The sequence below is a fragment of the Sinocyclocheilus grahami genome, unplaced genomic scaffold (assembly GCF_001515645.1).
Source record: "Sinocyclocheilus grahami isolate Dianchi unplaced genomic scaffold, SAMN03320097.WGS_v1.1 scaffold446.1, whole genome shotgun sequence".
Classification (NCBI taxonomy): domain Eukaryota; kingdom Metazoa; phylum Chordata; class Actinopteri; order Cypriniformes; family Cyprinidae; genus Sinocyclocheilus; species Sinocyclocheilus grahami.
Genome location: NW_015505625.1, coordinates 635,294 through 654,865, shown reverse-complemented (window position 1 = coordinate 654,865; position 19,572 = coordinate 635,294). Strand labels below are relative to the sequence as shown.

The following is a 19,572-nucleotide window of genomic DNA, read 5'->3' as shown; positions in this document are numbered from 1 at the left end:
GCAGTGTAGAGTAGCACTTGTTGTTTGTCATTTCTCCGATCACAAATGCAGACAGGTTTTATGTTTACGTGGCGCGATGCAAAGCAACGTGTAAAAAGACAGTATAAGTCATTATAATCCATAATTATGTCCCCACTGGATGCAACAAATGCCTCGTTTATAATGGGTTTTCATGTTTTTGAATCATCGCTCCGGCCGGACAGGGCATCACAGTATGGTGAGAGGCGTAACATTTCCGTCACACGCTTAAGGTATTCGGCCAATCACAACACACTGGATAGCTGGCCAATCACAGCACACCTCGCTTTTCAGACCGATGAGCTTTGTAAAAATCGACGCGTTTCAGAAAGGCGGGGAATAGAGGAGAAACAATAATGTACAGTATGTGGAAAATAATGTGTTTTTTTTTTTTACTTTAAACCACATAAACACATTTCATTACACCAAATACACAAAATAATGTTCTTTTTAGCAGCATCATATGACCCCTTTAATTATATAATAATAAAGTCTTAAAATACCATGGGCATTTTATAATGAAAATATATTTGACTAATTATGCTTACTTCTAAAATATTTTATTTGGTAGAAACGGAGTTGTAATATTTCTAAAATAGTGTAAAATATTTTTCATTAAATTATAAAATAATTAATAAATCGAAAATACTCGTAAAAACTGAGACGATTTAAATCGGTTGAGATTCAATTAGGGGTAAGAGTTTATATGAATGTATGTCTGAGGGGAACTTACTGTCTTTATAATAGTGTAGATGGTATTTTTTCTTTTCATCTTGCCTCTGTATAATGCATATTAAAGTTCATAAGTGCAGCGCTGCTTTGTTTACAGCGGAAACCAAGAAAACGCTTTAAGCGCCGCCTTCTGGCAGAGAGTGAATCTGTGTATCATTCAGCTCGTCTGCTGTTTCTGTTTCATGCAGATATATTTATGTATAGTTTCACAAAACTGAAGTCAAACCATTCTGTTTTTGCTTCAAATTTAGAAATTATACAATCTAATTTAGATTAAAAACTGCTCATGTTGCATGTATGCAGCATCTTTGTTTGGATCATGATTAAAATGCAGTGGTTGCCTCTAATTTTAAAAGGAAAGAGCACAGACAAAGACTTAGTTTGTTTATATGAAGAGGTTTCTTTTATTTGTGTTACTTATTTGATTTGGGGCTTGTTTTAAAATTTACATTTAGTTTTGTTATTTACATTTACATTATATTTCAATTTTGTCATTTAGCAGATGCTTTTATCCAAAGCGACTTACAAATGAGGACAATAGAAGCAATCAAAACCAACAAAAGAGCAATAATTTACAAGTGCTATATTAGTATAGTGTTATATTTCAATTTCACAAAGAAACATGCAGCATTTTGTCCAAGCAATAATAAAAGGACACATTTATTTATAATTTGTCTTAAATCTCATTTTGTTAAAAAAATTGGTGAATCGAATCGAATTGTGAGTTGAGTGAATTGTTACATCCCTATTATTATTACTATTATTGTTTACTCAACAGAAACCTGGAGTGCCATTAGAATAGAACAATGTTTGAAAACAAACCAAGGGCTGGGGGCCTTCACATACTCTTGCAGACAATGGAGGACCTTGTTGAGAAGCACTACCATAAAACCAGAGGTTAACCAGCTCATGCAGGTGCAGTAAGAGCAGAGGTGAGCGAGGATGATATCTTACCGATGGGTTTGGGCACAGCCATGACCTGAGTGCAGTCGAAGGGCAGGTTACTGAGAGACCAGATGACCGGATGAACCTTCTGCATGATGTTTAGAGAGATGGCCACGATACTGCACGTGTCGTGATGCACTGCCACACGCCTGAACATAACAAACAACACCGCTGCTAAAGACTGAATGCATATGACTGAGACCGGAAATACATGTAATGAAGTGCTGATCATCAGATAGACAGTCTGATTGGGCTCAAACAGAATAAGCAGTGTGGGCTCGTAGTAACCGTGGAGAAACTTCATATCGATGATGTTTAGGAGCTTCTCGTCTAGTTCATGAACATCAATGATGTAACTGGGAAGGAAACTTGATTTCTGCCTAAAAAATAAATATTTTGAATGAGATAAATAAATAGCAGTTTAATTTGAATAGAGTCTGATAAGCTACAGTTAAAAAGTTTGGAAATTAATACTTCCATTTAGCAAGGACACATTGAATAGATAAAAAAAGTGACAGTAAATACAATTAAGATGTTACATTTCTATTTCAAACAAATGCTATTCTTTTGAAATTTCTTCAACGTTGTTATTAATCAGAAATGTTTCTCGAGCAGCAAATCAGCATATGATTTCTGAAGGATCATGTGACAAGATCAAATCAACTTTCCATCACAGGAATAAATTACATTTTAAAATATATTACAATAGAAAGCAGTTGTTTTAAATTGCAATAATATTTAACAATTTTACTATTGTTACTCTATTTTTGTATCAAATAAATTTGACCAAAAAAACTAAACAAACAAACATTAAAACTAGTGCTGTCAAATGATTAATCGCATCCAAAATAAACGTTTTTGTTTATATAATATATGTGTGTGTACTGTGTATATTTATTATGTATATATAAATACACACATGCATGAATATATTTTGAAAATATTTAACATGTATTTACATATATATTTATATTATTTATATTACAGATAAATATATTTAATATATAAACATAACATATTTTTCTTAAATATATACACATGTATATGCGTGTATTTATACAGACATAATAAATACACACAGTACACACACATATGTGACCCTGGAGCACAAAAGCAGTCTTAAGTAGCTGGGGTATATTTGTAGCAATAGCCAAAAATACATTGTATGGGTCAAAATTATTGATTTTTATTATTGATTGATGTACCATGAAGATATTTTGTAAATTTCCTACCGTAAATATATCAAAATTTAATTTTTGATTAGTAATATGCATTGCTAAGAACTTCATTTGGACAACTTTAAAGGCGATTTTCTCAATATTTAGATTTTTTTCACCCTTAGATTCCAGATTTTCAAATAGTTGTATCTCAGCCAAATATTGCCCGATCCTAACAAATCAATGGAAAGCTTATTTATTCAGCTTTCAGATGATGTATAAATTTAAATTTCGAAAAATTTACCCTTAAGACTGGTTTTGTGCTCCAGGGTCACATAGATTATGTAAACAAAAACTTTTATTTTGGATGCGATTAATCGTTTGTCAGCACTAATTCAAACATTAAAAAAAAAAATTTTTAATCTTACAAAAACATTAAAATATCTTAATAACCCCAAACTTTTCAGTGGTAGAGTAATCATTTAAAATGTCAGGAAATATTTAGAAAATATTGTTCGCACCCCTCTCCCACAATGCCTTCTTGTTCATCGGTCAGCGTGTCCTTCCTGAAGGGCAGAACCACCAGACAGGTGCCGTACACCAGCATGACAGCGCAGCGGTTCTCTGGGTCCACACGCACCATGGGGATGTGCACATTCTGAACAAACCCTTCCTGAAACCATCCAAACACACAGCACACAGCCATCAAAACACACCCCTGCCTCCACAGATCAGCAGCTCAACACATGCTCATAAACACAGTACACACTCTCAGCTCCGGCTCCTCGAAATAGTACAGCGACAGGTCATGCGTGCCTGGATCATACTCCACAACTGAGAGCTGGAAGAAAAACAAGCACACAGACTTTAGATATAATATGTATGTGTGTATGTATATAATACAGTCAATTAAATATATATATATATATATATATATAAATTTGTCTGAAAAAGTGTTGGCCCCTTCCTTATTTCTTTGCATGTTTGTCACACTTTAATGTTTCAGATCATCAAACAAATTTAAATATTACACAAAGATAAATGCAAGTAAATACAAAATGCAGTTTTTAAATGATGATTAAGAACCCAGAACAACATCTAAAGAACTGCAGGCCTCACTTGCCTCAATTAAGGTCAGTGTTCATGATTCAACAATAAGAAAGAGACTGGGCAAAAACGGCATCCATGGGAGAGTTCCAAGGCAAAAGCCACTGCAGACCAAAAAGAACACAAAGGCTCGTCTCTCATTTGCCAAAAAATATCTTGATTATCCCCAAGACTTTTGGGCAAATATTCTGTGGACTGATGAGACAAAAGTCGAACATTTTGGAAGGTGTGTGTCCCATTACATCTGGCGTAAAACCAAAACATGTACATGATGATGAAGAGGAAGAGCACCTACCCAACCACACACACAGAGGATGAGGAAGAGCACCTTCCCACCCACACACACAGAGGCAGAGGAAGAGCACCTTCCCACCCACACACACAGAGGCAGAGGAAGAGCACCTTCCCACCCACACACACAGAGGCAGAGGAAGAGCACCTTCCCACCCACACACACAGAGGCAGAGGAAGAGCACCTTCCCACCCACACACACAGAGGCAGAGGAAGAGCACCTTCCCACCCACACACACAGAGGCAGAGGAAGAGCACCTTCCCACCCACACACACAGAGGCAGAGGAAGAGCACCTTCCCACCCACACACACAGAGGCAGAGGAAGAGCACCTTCCCACCCACACACACAGAGGCAGAGGAAGAGCACCTTCCCACCCACACACACAGAGGCAGAGGAAGAGCACCTTCCCACCCACACACACAGAGGCAGAGGAAGAGCACCTTCCCACCCACACACACAGAGGCAGAGGAAGAGCACCTTCCCACCCACACACACAGAGGCAGAGGAAGAGCACCTTCCCACCCACACACACAGAGGCAGAGGAAGAGCACCTTCCCACCCACACACACAGAGGCAGAGGAAGAGCACCTTCCCACCCACACACACAGAGGCAGAGGAAGAGCACCTTCCCACCCACACACACAGAGGCAGAGGAAGAGCACCTTCCCACCCACACACACAGAGGCAGAGGAAGAGCACCTTCCCACCCACACACACAGAGGCAGAGGAAGAGCACCTTCCCACCCACACACACAGAGGCAGAGGAAGAGCACCTTCCCACCCACACACACAGAGGCAGAGGAAGAGCACCTTCCCACCCACACACACAGAGGCAGAGGAAGAGCACCTTCCCACCCACACACACAGAGGCAGAGGAAGAGCACCTTCCCACCCACACACACAGAGGCAGAGGAAGAGCACCTTCCCACCCACACACACAGAGGCAGAGGAAGAGCACCTTCCCACCCACACACACAGAGGCAGAGGAAGAGCACCTTCCCACCCACACACACAGAGGCAGAGGAAGAGCACCTTCCCACCCACACACACAGAGGCAGAGGAAGAGCACCTTCCCACCCACACACACAGAGGCAGAGGAAGAGCACCTTCCCACCCACACACACAGAGGCAGAGGAAGAGCACCTTCCCACCCACACACACAGAGGCAGAGGAAGAGCACCTTCCCACCCACACACACAGAGGCAGAGGAAGAGCACCTTCCCACCCACACACACAGAGGCAGAGGAAGAGCACCTTCCCACCCACACACACAGAGGCAGAGGAAGAGCACCTTCCCACCCACACACACAGAGGCAGAGGAAGAGCACCTTCCCACCCACACACACAGAGGCAGAGGAAGAGCACCTTCCCACCCACACACACAGAGGCAGAGGAAGAGCACCTTCCCACCCACACACACAGAGGCAGAGGAAGAGCACCTTCCCACCCACACACACAGAGGCAGAGGAAGAGCACCTTCCCACCCACACACACAGAGGCAGAGGAAGAGCACCTTCCCACCCACACACACAGAGGCAGAGGAAGAGCACCTTCCCACCCACACACACAGAGGCAGAGGAAGAGCACCTTCCCACCCACACACACAGAGGCAGAGGAAGAGCACCTTCCCACCCACACACACAGAGGCAGAGGAAGAGCACCTTCCCACCCACACACACAGAGGCAGAGGAAGAGCACCTTCCCACCCACACACACAGAGGCAGAGGAAGAGCACCTTCCCACCCACACACACAGAGGCAGAGGAAGAGCACCTTCCCACCCACACACACAGAGGCAGAGGAAGAGCACCTTCCCACCCACACACACAGAGGATGAGGCAGAGCACCTACCAACCCCCCCCACCCACACACACTGTTTACAAACTCCACATCCGCTCTTCTTACTCTCTGACTGATCCACAACCCGCAAAGCGCCACATACACACATCTGCTGCTGACCCATTCTTCTGATTTACTCGTTTCCACAGACGCTTGTTGACATTCCATGCATCTCAATCATCTCCTGCTAATATGCTAGCGAGCTGTATTTGATCATAACAAACATCATCTGTAGACACGCAAAATAAACATACCAGCGAATTACTGTGCAATGTTCCAAATGAGGCCTGTGACTAGTGGGTCTCATACATAGATTTATTCACAGCACATTAGCACTTTCTCATTCATTCCGCTTCTACGCCGCTTACAGTAACTCTTTTCTTCGAATTGATCGCTTCTACAACATGTACACTACCAGTCAGATGTTAAATGTAATGTATTCCTGTGATTTCAAAGCTGAATTTTCAGCCTCATTACTCCAGGGACATGACCCTTCAGAAATCAGTCTAATATTCTGATTTGCTGCTCAAAACATTTATTATTATTATGTTGAAAACAGCCGAGTAGAATTTGATGAATTAATGAATAGAAAATCCAGAAGAACAGCATTTATCTGAAATAGAAATCTTTTGTAACATTATAAATGTCTTTAGCATCACTTTTGAATAAATAAAAGCATTCATTTCTATAACCCCCGAGAAAAAATTCTACTAACTCCAAGCTTTTGAATGGAATAGTGTATAATGTTACAAAAGCTTTTTATTTCAGATAAATGCTTTATTTGATCTTTCTATTTATCAAAGAATCCTGAACAAAATGTACTCAACTGTTTAAAATATTGATGATAATAATTTCTTGAGCAGGAATGGAACATATTAGGATGATTTCTGAAGGATCACGTGACTGGAGTAATGATGCTGAAAATTCAGCTTTGCATCACAGGAATAAATTACATTTTAACATATATTCAAATACAAAACAGTTATTTTTAAATAGTAAAAATATTTCACAATATTACTGCTTTTGCTGTATTTTGCTGTACAGTGAAAAAGCATTTATTAATCTTAGTGATTCCAACATTTACTAATACATTATTTAAAAAGTAAAAAGTTGTGTGTTAATGTTATTTAATGCATCTGAGCTAACATGGACTAATAAAGAACAGCTGTATTTTTATTAACTAACCTATTAACTAATGATTTATACTATAACAATGTATTGCTCATGGTTAGTTAATGCATTATAGTTAACAAAATGGAACCTTATTGTAAAGCGTTGCTTATAAATATAAAATAAACATATTCAGATGTGCATCCATCTAGATTTTTAAAAATTCATGGTGTTGCCAAATTATTTCAAGTGTGACGATCTGAGGAACCCCAAATCTTTTTATTTTACAGTGCACAATTAAATAATAGACTTAAACATTGCTACTGTATTTATACTGCTATTACTGTATAAAAACATTGCACAGATAATAACTTCATTCCAGCATTTATTTACTTAATTTTTGGACACCAAAAACACTCATCTGTGAGTGATGTTAAAACAAACAATATCAATATGACTGAATTCATTTGTTAAAAAAGATCAATCATTAAAAGAACACTAAAATACGCTAATATTTTGTCAGTCACTTACAGCACAGAAGAATCGAATTATTCATACGATTTAAAAAAAACTGAAACAGAAACAACACTCAACTACTGTTCAGGGCCGCGTTTCCAAAACGCTTCGTAAGCCTAAGAAGTTCGTAAAGATGTGCATCCATCTAGATTTTTCATGGTGTTTTCATGGAAAATTCATGGTGTTGCCAAATTATTTCAAGTGTGACGATCTGAGGAACCCCAAATCTTTTTATTTTACAGTGCACAATTAAATAATAGACTTAAACATTGCTACTGTATTTATACTGCTATTACTGTATAAAAACATTGCACAGATAATAACTTCATTCCAGCATTTATTTACTTAATTTTTGGACACCAAAAACACTCATCTGTGAGTGATGTTAAAACAAACAATATCAATATGACTGAATTCATTTGTTAAAAAAGATCAATCATTAAAAGAACACTAAAATACGCTAATATTTTGTCAGTCACTTACAGCACAGAAGAATCGAATTATTCATACGATTTTAAAAAAACTGAAACAGAAACAACACTCAACTACTGTTCAGGGCCGCGTTTCCAAAACGCTTTGTAAGCCTAAGAAGTTCGTAAAGACGATCGTACGACTGGTCTTAATATTAAAAGCATCGTAACTTAAGCAGCACTTGTAAAACATCGCAGATCTACGAGTGCTCTGGAGTAATCGTAAAGCCCTAAGTGTATCGTAAGAAGACAGAGTTATGCGGTCACCTGCAGGACAATCGGCAGATAACACCTTTAACTTTATTCAAGTGCAATGTGGTTATAATATAACGTTTTGATTGTACTTTATTCTACACTTTATTACTATATAAGGCTACTTTATTTTATTTTAATGAATTTATAAATGAAATCATTAAAAAGGGCAGAAAACATTTAAATACACATCTAAACTGAATGACTGAACCAAAAAAATAAAAAATTAATAAAAGAAGTAATGTAGGAAATATGCTTGGAGAAAAAGTCGTAAAAGGCGGGGGGGGGGGGGAATCTGTCAATGACTTACTGACGTGCACGAAAACCAATGTATTGTACCCGGAAATAACATCTCTTAATAGATATTATATATATTTTTGTATAAAGTATATTGTAGCCTATATTTTTATGTAAAGTATAATATTATATGTATACATGTAATATAATATAATATAACATAACATAATTGTTATTATATCCGAGTTGTCTGGAACGTACATTAGGTTAACATTTCAATAAACGAGCGTTTACTACAATTACGAGCCATTCTATAAGGTGACATTTCAGCACTTGACAAACGGATAGCGACTCCTAAGTAGCACTTAAGCATGGCTACGTGTGATTGCATTAAGTGCATTTTTGGGAAACGCACGTGAAACAATAAACGAAAGATCATAAAATGACTCGTAGAAAACGCTCTTAAGTCCTAAGATCAATCGTTATCGAGAAACGCAGCCCAGAGCGGTTTAATGATTAGACATGATTGCTGCAGTGGCATTATAAATGAGAAGGCATGTGATTAGCCGTAGATCTTCTTGCATGTGATGAGGTACTGTGGGTAAGCCTGTGTGTCGTTGAAGATGACGAACAGCGTCGGGGAGTTGATCTGATCCGTCACGCTGTGGTATCTGACAGGAACGCCGGAGCTCTCCTTCAGCGGGGCGGTTTTATAGTCGTACTTGCCCACGGTGAAGTCTCCGGTCAGCACTCTGGCCACAAAAATAAACTTGTGCCCGTCTGCATTGGGTGGGGAGTAGGTGTCAGACACGGACAGTGAGCCGTTCACCGCAAAATACACGCCCTGACCGTACACAGTGGCTGTCAGAGAAAAGACCAGACGCATTTGTCATTCTTAAATTCATATCAGTGTTACTGCAGTGTCATTTATGTACTATTATAGTTTTTATTAATAATCCGAATTAGATTTGAATGTTTTATTTTAAATTTATTGTCATTTGTATTAGTTTTTTGTTATATGTGTTTTATTTTAGTTATAAGTATTAATGCTAGTTATTTTGTACATATTTACTTCCATTTAAAGTAAATGAAAATAAGAAACATAGCTGAAATAACAAAGTGTTTTCAGTTAATTCAAGTAACTTTTTATTTTTTTTGCTTCTAGATTTAGATTTAAGGATAATAGCCCTGATTCATATGAGAGTCCCATCACTATTTTTGTCACATTTAGATGAATTTGGGATTAGGGTAATTGATAGGGTGTTCCTGGGATGTTGCTTTTTCAAATCCCAAAACTAATGTATGAGCCAGTGTTATTTTAGTATCACTGACCGTACTATTATAGTTTTTAATATTTTGACGTAGATTTCTATTTTTCGTTTTTACTTCAATTTTTAAGTTTTACTAAATTGTGTTTTGAGAGTTTTTGTCATTTTTATTAGTTCCTGTTTTTAAATGTCTATACAGTTTTATTAGTTTTTATTTAATAGTTTAATTTAGTTTTAGTTGTTTTATTACTTCAAGTTAAACTACACAAAAAAAGAGAAATGTTGCCTTGGCAACTAGCTGAAAAAATGATTGTTAAAATAATGTTATTCTTTCAGTCAATGTTTATTTGATTTGAAATAAATACAATGTTTTTGGTAACGCTTTATTTGAAGGTGTCCTTGTTACATGTACTTACTATTAAAATGACAATAAATTATGCATAATTACATGCAAGTAACCCTAAACCAAACCCTAACCATATAGTAAGTACTTGTAGTTAATTAATATTACTCAGTACTTAAATGTACTGTATAATTACACTGTAACAAGGACACCTTCAAATAAAGTGTAACCTGTATTTTTAATGGTACTAGTTTTAGTATTAGTTAACTATAATAGCTCTATAAGCCATGCTAACTGTGAACTGTGAAGCTTGCCATATCAAACAGCAGCTTATGACTGATTGACAGCACAGTACCGTTTTTCCCACAGAAGCTCCTGTTGAAGCCCTGAATGCAGATCTCCTTGACGCTGGTCTCACTGGTGCCGTGGTAGAGGGTGCGCTCCACCTGCGCCTCTGAGGAGCTGCGCTCAATACTGACCTTCTTCAGCCTGTACTGGTCATGCAGGAGTTTATTCATCAGCTTATCAACCTGAAAACACCATCAGAGTCAGTGTGACTATAACAGACAACCAAAAACACTTCCAAAGCAGATAATCATTCCTGTAAACTTTTTGAATCCAAACCTAATAGTAAATTCACAGGTTTTTACTCTGAAAACTATTAATGTCTTGCACACTACAAAAACCCCCTCTGAACTGCACATGCACTGACAGACACCGAGTTGTGCGACTGTGTTAAATCGAACCTTAATGATTCTGATTTTGTTGTGGCTGTCCTGAAGGGTGTCGTAGAAATCTTTGACCACGTTCTGGAATTCATCAGAATCCACATCCACGGGACACACTTCAGGCATGCTGGACAGCAGACTGTAATCTTCATCTGAAACATAAGCGTCATCCACTAAATACACACTTGCAACATTCGTCATGATTCTGGCCTGTTCCCTGTTTTCTTATGTGGACTTTAAAGTTGCTTCCTGTCTGCTGTGTCTTTGTAGTCAGTCTGTAGCTCTTCTGGCTTCCCTGTTTCCTGTGCTCATTTCAGGTCTTGTCCAGTGTTGGATGTTGTGTCGGCTACCTCTGTTCGGTGCCTGTTTCTTGGTTCCTGCTCCTTGTCTTTGGATGCTACATTTGGATCCTACTCTCCCTCATCTCTGATTTCCACCAGCATAACACCATTTCTATAAGGGCTATTTATCACATTATTTGAATGTGATTAATTACAAAAAACACAAATATTTAAGTCCATTGAACAGTAATGGGTGTGGTCACATGCTCGGCGAAATTTCAAGGATGAAATAGGAATCGGTGCAATTGGGAGATTCGCAAGAGTAAGAAGTATTTCCTTTGGCTGGCTCAATAATCCCAAATGCCCCCAAATCCCCCCCCCCCAAATTATTAGATAATTTAACATTCTTCAATTATTTTAATTTGACGTTTTTTCTCAACACATATTAAATTATGCAGTTTATTGTGAATAATTTGACTAATTAACTGACATACCATTGACAATTAAATTAAATTTTTTATCAACTGACAAAACTAAAGGATTTATTGATTGATTGATTGACTGATTGATTGTTTTTTAAATACAACCAACAAAACTAAATCATTCAAAAAAAAAAAATCGAAATTATTAAATACTTTCATATTCTTAAATTAATTTAATTTGAGAGATTTTCCCAGCAAATATGGATTTAAGCAACTAATTGTGATTAATTTGACTAACTAATCAGAATATCGTGTAATCAACATGACATAATCAACGACGTAATTACATCACATATTCCTAAATTCATAATTAATTGGCATATCATGTGTATATCATCTGAAAAAGATGTACGTGTTATGTCTGGAAATTAATATGAAGAAATATTTTGCCTGTTTTTAAGCAAAAAAAATAATGAGAGTGAAGTCTGGCATCAACAGCAGAAACGGTGGAGTCTCCCTTTGGGGACTTCATTATTTTGGGGGTTTTATGTAATTCAGCTTAATTTGTACCTGCACCATCCGTGTACAAGTCCTCTGTGCTCAGCATTTTCCGTTTAATAGGCACGGATTTCCCGGATGCCAAACTGTGCTCTTCCATCTTCTCGAAGTCAATGCTGCACGGCTGATTGTTGAAGAGAATATCAGTCTTCTTCTGCTTCATCTTCCAAGCGTTCTCAATGAACACCGTGGCATCCGGCGGGTACGGGATGGCCTTCGAGGAGGAGCCCTGCTCGACCCACACCCACTGTACGGTCTTCACGATTTCAGCATCCGTCATCATGCTCTCTGTCCTTCTCAGGACGTTCTTCAGGTCCATCATGGCCTCAGAGACGTACTCTTTAAAGCCGGAGAGGACGGCGGTGGTGCCCTGGATGCTGATCTCGACGGCATGCTTCCTCTTAATGAGCTCTATGCATCTCTTCTGATGGGAGGAGAGTTTCCGCAGGTTCTTGTTCTCGACCTTCTCCGTACACTGTCTCAGTCCAACCTTCTTGCCCAATGCGATGTCCACCCTGACAAGATCATGGTTGTAGTTAGCAAACACACAGATCTCGGCTTTGTTAGCTGACTTGATGGCGTCTTGCAAGGACATTTCAAATGCTCTCTCCAGCTGCGTGTTCTCCTGGTTTGGCATGGAGTCGCTCCTGGACAGTTCTAGAGCTTTCTGGATGTCCTCTGCGTCCGATCTTTGGTTGAGCTCCATTGACATCTGAATGGCCAGCAAGAAGCTTGCGTCTTCGTCGAGGCTGCAGGCGTTCATGGGTGCAGAGGAGCTCTGGAGGTCATGGGCCTGCAGTGATTGGGGTTGGTCGTCCTCTTCTTCTGCCGCTGCTGAGGTATCTCGGCTCTGGTCTGAATACAGATCTACAGATTCAATGTCTGTGGCTCCTAAACTAGAAGGTTGGGGGTTCAAATCACTGCCAATGACTGCCAAGATCTTCTTAGCTTCTTCAATACGAGCTGAGCGACAGAAAACATTCAATAACCATTGGGGTTCAACAAAAAACAACAGAATAGCATTGTATTTAGGGCCCTGTTTTATTATGTTCCAAATTCCATGTTTTCCATTTGAATTTTTCTGAACTTAATGCATTACAATTTATTTTTACAATAGCCCTATAAAAGGTTTTGTTTTTTCAGAAATTCTATGTTGTATTCCAATTTATCTGGTTATCAAAAGAAGGCATAACATGTTAATTTACCTTCTAATCAAATGAAAGTTAAACAAACTCCTTATTTTTGGCAATCAAAGGGGGTTTACTATTAAGATTAAAACACAGAAGAAATATTGTGTGATTATTCATTAAAATAATTAAGTTTAATTTTATTAGTAGCACTAGTAATTGTATAGTGTTACGTACATTCTACTGGACAATAGTAATATATTTCTGACACAATTTCTTCAAGTTAATCCAAACTTTTATTTTGACGGGTTGCCATGGGGACCTTTAAGTTTCAGTGTGTATATGACATGACAATATTTTTACTCAAATGAAAAGGTAAAAAGCTCATGAAGGGACTCTCAGAGCAGTTCTGGGGATATTGCTCATGTATTTATGTACTCGTATATTCAGGAGGCAGACGCTAAAATCACCGCGAGCGTCGCACACTTCAGTATGTGTGTAGTAAACGAAACTGCGTGTCTGCAGCTACGCCACTCATTCACACAGAGACACGCAGAACATGCAGGACTCATATTTAAATAGTCTTTTGCGGCTTAATATTTACAAATTCTAGTCCACATGATTTGATTTAAGTGTACTGACCTACTTTTGATTAATTCATCCAATTAATCAAATTCCGCGTTATACAGTAAATTCCATTGTTATAGCTGGATTCTGCGATTCCGTCCGCATTTTCCGCATTGCACAAATCATAGGGCCCTAAATCATTGTATTTTATTTCATGCAGAAAATAAGTGGAACTAAAGGGTCTCAGCCCACTTATAATTCAACGACCGGTAAAGAATCAGTCAGGGAAATTATCTATAATGACCTGAAGTACGTGCATCGGTTGGGTTACGTCCATTCGGGACTCCAGCAGTGAATTCCTGAATGGAATTTGCAGAGGAACTTCTCTGGAAGTTTTGACAGGTTGTCATTTTCCATGCCAGCTCCAGTATGTCCTGTGGAAAGCACAAATACAATCAACCCTAAAGTATTACTGGGTATATGAGATATGTCGGGATAAACAACCAGGCTGGGATACGTTACTTCATCTTCTAGCGGCTCCCAGTGCACTCTGGTCATGTCGATATAGACTTCGAACTTTGCTGTCATCTCTCCAAGTATGCTCACACCCTCCTCCTCCATCAGGAAGCGGGAAATGCCAGGCTGGGTCACCACAATGGTCTTTGTAAAGATTGATCCGATAATAGCACTTAATAACTCTGCCGCTGATTGGCATACACTCCACTCTCCCTGAATCTGCAAGTGAATTTAAGAGATAGCAAAGCAAATATAGAAGACGATTACCACACAGTTCTTAGTTCTCACTTCAGTTCAAGACTGAGAATATTTACAATACATTATATAACAGAAATAGAGATAAGAATTATGAGAAAAACAATTCCATTTCAGAGGCAATAGGCGAAGTTTGCAAGATTTTTAAAGTAAAGTTAACAAATGAAATTTACAGTGAATCGTGCTGTTTTTCTGAATATCTACACGTCTGTGATTCGCTCATGCAAGAGTACCTTAGATTTTCAACACAATCTTGCAGGTTAGTCTATTTTTACTACACAAATTAATTGAATTAAATGAGATCATTTTATATTTCTTCATTTTGTTTGTGAGTTTACTACTTTTTTTATTATTTACTAACAACAATTCAGTAAAACTCAATCCTACATATCTATATTTCTCATTATCAATTTTATGTATTAAAAATAATATATTTATATTAACATAAAAATACTTTTAAACATGATTTAACCGTTTTTACTTTTAGAAATTATTTTGTGAACAACTTCAATAAATTCTACAACATACACTCATGTTCAAATGTTTGAGGTCAGTAAGATTTTTTGTTTTTGATGAACTTCTGCTCATCAAGGCTGCATTTATTTGATCAAAATACAACAAAAACAGTAATATTTTGAAATATTATTACAATTTAAAATAACTGCTTTCTATCTGACTATATTAAAAAAATTAATTTACTCCTGTGATCAAAGCTGAATTTTACTCCAGTCTTCAGTGTCACATGATCCTTCAGAAATCATTCTAATATGCTGATTTACTGCTGAAGAACCATTTCTGGTTATCATCAGTGTTCAAAAGAACAGCGCTTATTTGAAACAGAAATCTTTTGTAACATTAAATATCTTTACCATTACTTTTAATCAGAGGCGGACAGTAGTGAAGTATTTTTACTCTGCTTTAAAAGTGTCAGAGTGTTTTTCTTTAGAAAAACATTCCAAAGCATAATATTGTAATTTTTACTGCACTATGTTTCATGTTAAATATCATTTAATACTTAATTACATTAGAAATCTTCTACTTTCTTACTTTTACTCAAGTGAAAGTAATTCAAAGATGTACCTGAGTACAAGAAAGTACTACATTTTTAATGTTCTTAAGTATTAAAGGTAAAAAAACAAAAACAACAACAACTTTTATTTATGAAGCGTAGTAGTGCAATAAAAAGTACAACATTATGCTTTGGAATGTAGTGAAGTAAAAGTTTTCCAAAGAAAAACACTGATAAAGTACAGATACTTTTTAAATTCACTTGAGTAAAGTAAAAGTACTTCACTACTGTCCACCTCAATTTAATGCATCCTTGCTGAACAAAAGCAAATCTTACTGACCCCAAACTTTTGATCAGTAGAGTAAATGTCATTTAAATCAGTTGAATGGAAGCAAACTCAGTAACTAACACTCAATCCGTCTCCAGTCTCCAGTGGGAATAGGATGACCTCTCCCATGTCCGCCAGCAGACCTTGATGATGGAGTTGCAGGAACTTGAGCATTCCTGGTTCCATAGACAGGACGGTCTCCCTCTGGAGTGGTGTGCTGAGAAACACAACCATCTTCTCTTCATTGTCCTTCTCCATCCCTGTCAGGGTGAGGGCAGTAATCGCTCCACCGGCGTCGGACAGTTTGGCACTGCAGAAGTCCAGAGATGCCAGGATGTCAGACCACTCTGTTGAAGAGAGCATGCTCTCGCACTCTTTGGCTATGGGCACAGTGAACTCTGAGATCTGGGACTCTATCAGGTCTCGGGCCTGTCTGACTGCGCTACGGGACGGAGACATTACAGAGACCGTACAGCCAGACACGCTGTAGGTGGAAGGTACGCTTTTCAAAGACAAATTCAGCCTCTTCTTAACATCCTCCCGTCCGAGAAACTCAGCTTTGAGCTTGTCGTACGTCAGACGGTCCTCCACAACACCAGTCAGGAACTTCAGGACTTCGTTTTTAAGTCTTTCAACCTCAGTTTGGTCAGGCCCTTTGATTTGGACGCCATCTTTTGCTAGACTGACGTCAAATTTGGGGTGATCCTTTTTGAGGTTCTCGAGCAAACTACTCAAACTGAGCAGGTGACGTTTAGTGGCATCAAGCACAGATACGAAGCTAACGCGTTCCTTCTGGACAGATGGCTCAGGAACAGATGCAGTAGTCGCTAAATTCGTGGCATTGTCCGTGAGAGCAGCTTTGTGTCCTAAGCTGGCGCTCACCACTGGGACAGAAGCAGTCGGACTTTGGGGTGAGACCGTCTGTGGTTGGTTCCCATCCGTCAATGTTCCCTGTTCATCTTGAGTGCTCACAGATGACTGATCCTCAAGAGCATGCAGGAAATCAAAGTACGGCTCCACTACTAAATCTGTACCTTCCAAACGATGGGATTTCTGGAGAACGTCGCCCACAGCTGTGAAAGAGATCACTCAATTGAGATTCCAGAACTCTAAAACAGAGACTTCGAGAAAGACATCTTGACTTACATTTCACATCCTTAAAAGAAACCTTAGCACGTCCATCAGCTAGCATGCTAACTGCTAGGACATCAGCGCCTCCAGCACGACTACTCCCGAAGTAGAGCTCCAGCACGTCCTCTGTGAGCGCAGGAGACAGATTGGCCACCAAAATGGAGTCTGTGGATTCGACCTGCTCCAGAGTGACCTTTGCTCCGTTTAGAGGCTTCTTGGAAACTTCGTCTTTAAGCATCTGAAAATCTATGGAATCACATAGACAACGACAGAACATTTAAGACAAGCGTACCACAGATTATTATCATGCATTCATGCGTGAATTTATTTTGTTGCAAGCGTTAAAGGGGACATCGGATGCAAAATTGACTTTTACATGGTGTTTGCCTATAAATGTGTCTTAGCAGTGTGTAACCACCCTACAATGATAAAAATCCATTCACTACTTTTTGATTATAAAGTGGAGAGTTCCGGTCCTTGATTCTGATTGGTTGAGCCGCATTCGAAGCTGTTGTAAATTACTCTACAAACACACACCTTTGTTTACTTCTGTGGGTTCTCGGCAACCACTTTGTTGCAACCACAACTGTTTCTGAGGAACTACATTGTTTGGTGGAAGAATAATGTTTTTATTAATATCATTACACTTTATTTGCTCTGTTTTATTCTGTGAAACCTTACTACGTATATGGAATAACCGTTTTATAAAAGCAATAAGCGCTGTGAAGCCGTAGTTTACAGTGAATTTATAACAGCTAAGGGGCGTTGTTAGGCACGACGAGAAGTGGCCAAGAAACCACGGCTTCTTGGGGCTTATTGCTTTATTTTATCCCCAAAAAACCTAAACCGTCTCTTTTTAGGAAAATTAGGAAGCAGTTTTGATTTTCTGAGCAGCATGACGTTATATTGCTCAGGCCCCGCCCACGACCACTGACGGACTGTCCTGTTTTAGCATATTTCCGTCCTCAGTCTTCACTTTCTCCTGACATGAGAGCCACTGAGGACGTAGTGGATTAGTTTTGTTTTTGATGGTAACGCGCCACCGAATACACAAAAATGGAAGAGGGGGCGGGGTGAGCAGTAGCTCATTATCATTTAAAGAGACATGCACTGAAACGGGTCGCTGTGAACAGAGCTGACAAAGTAAAAAACAGATTGTTTTACACTACCACTAAGGAATTTTAACCAAAGTATTTTGCAGACATTTCATGAAGACCCTAAAGAATCATACCAACTTGTGGAAAATGGGCATCCGATGACCCCTTTACAATGACTAATAAGAACTAAAATCTCTGATAGAGTGGCACACCTAAAAATGTACTTAAAAATATAATTATTTGATACTAAATATCAAACCAAAAGTCTGTGCTCAAATCAGAACTAACTTCCTGTAATGTATGCATTTTAAAATTTTATTTATTCCTGTGATGCAAAGCTGAATTTTCAGCATCATTACTCCAGTCTTCAGTGTCACATGATCTTCAGAAATCATCCTAATATGCTGATTTGCTGCTCAAAAAAAATATTTATTTATTATATTATTTATAATATTTATTATTTTCAGAATTCTTTAATCAATAGAAAGTTGAAAATAACAGTATTTATTTGAAATAGAAATCTTTCGTAACATTATGAACGTCTTTACTGTTTCTTTTTATAAAGTCTGTGTTCGAATGCTGCTTAAGCTTTTCTCAGAATTGTCTTCGTCGTTTTTACTGTAGCTGTTGTTTTAGTGAAGTTTAGTGGATGTATAAAGTCACACAGCTCACACAGGTGTCCTATCAGAGAAACCACAGGTGTAGAGGAACACATTAACATGAAGATCTTCCACTAACATTATCTTGTGAAACCCAAGACACTTTTAGTGACATGTTTTGCTTGAAAACTAGCTTGTGCTATAATATTTAATTCAAATAAACACCACTTGGTATGCTATTACGTTATGTGATGCAAAGACAAAGTATGCCGATAGTATTTTCTGTATGTACTGCTGATAGACTGATGAGCTACAAACCTTTGTCTAAAGGTTTGTTTAGGTGCACTAGAACCAGATCCTTGTTCGGAGACAGATATAGGATGAAGTCTGTTTCACAACACATCCCAGTAACATTTTCCACATAAAGCTCCACATGGTCCAGTGAAGTGTGTGGATTGAGCCCTTTCAGCAACAGCTTTCCAGGGTCCTTTGGTGGTTTCCTCCGCACTGTCAGTGTGTTATTCTGGAGGACATGGGACTTGGAGACAACTCTGGCAGCAGCTAGTGTGAGAGAAACAAAAGTTTTGCTCACGTATGCTTGTAATATTGTCATTTTATTCATTTCTTTTTTAAATATAATGTATTTTTAATCTATTTAATGTATTT

The 19,572-nt window shown here is 38.4% G+C and overlaps 1 protein-coding gene and 1 pseudogene across 1 annotated transcript; both read right to left on the bottom strand.

The window, feature by feature from the left end:
* The window catches only part of LOC107552300 (cleavage and polyadenylation specificity factor subunit 1-like), a 22,364-nt pseudogene extending 16,104 nt beyond the window's left edge, over positions 1 to 6,260 (bottom strand).
* A 2,741-nt stretch (positions 6,261 to 9,001) lies between these two features.
* Positions 9,002 to 19,461, bottom strand: LOC107552322 (poly [ADP-ribose] polymerase 10-like). The gene is made up of 9 exons (XM_016234183.1): positions 19,225 to 19,461; positions 17,226 to 17,456; positions 16,161 to 17,152; positions 14,494 to 14,706; positions 14,276 to 14,405; positions 12,290 to 13,240; positions 11,035 to 11,168; positions 10,644 to 10,818; positions 9,002 to 9,538 (listed from the first exon to the last, which is right to left on the bottom strand). The coding sequence occupies exons 1-9, from the start codon at positions 19,307 to 19,309 to the stop codon at positions 9,240 to 9,242; spliced, it is 3,210 nt and encodes a 1,069-aa protein (XP_016089669.1). The 5' UTR covers positions 19,310 to 19,461; the 3' UTR covers positions 9,002 to 9,239.
* Positions 19,462 to 19,572: the final 111 nt, after the last annotated feature.

Bases quoted from the DNA above. Each gene is read 5' to 3' on its own strand.
- LOC107552322 (XM_016234183.1), bottom strand. From the start codon at position 19,309: ATGTGTTGTGAAACAGACTTCATCCTATATCTGTCTCCGAACAAGGAT. The intron at 17,153-17,225 runs GTAAGTCAAGAT...TCTCTTTCACAG, and splicing joins TTCTTTTAAGGATGTGAAAT to CTGTGGGCGACGTTCTCCAG. The intron at 11,169-12,289 runs GTACAAATTAAG...CTTATGTTTCAG, and splicing joins CTTGTACACGGATGGTGCAG to ATGAAGATTACAGTCTGCTG.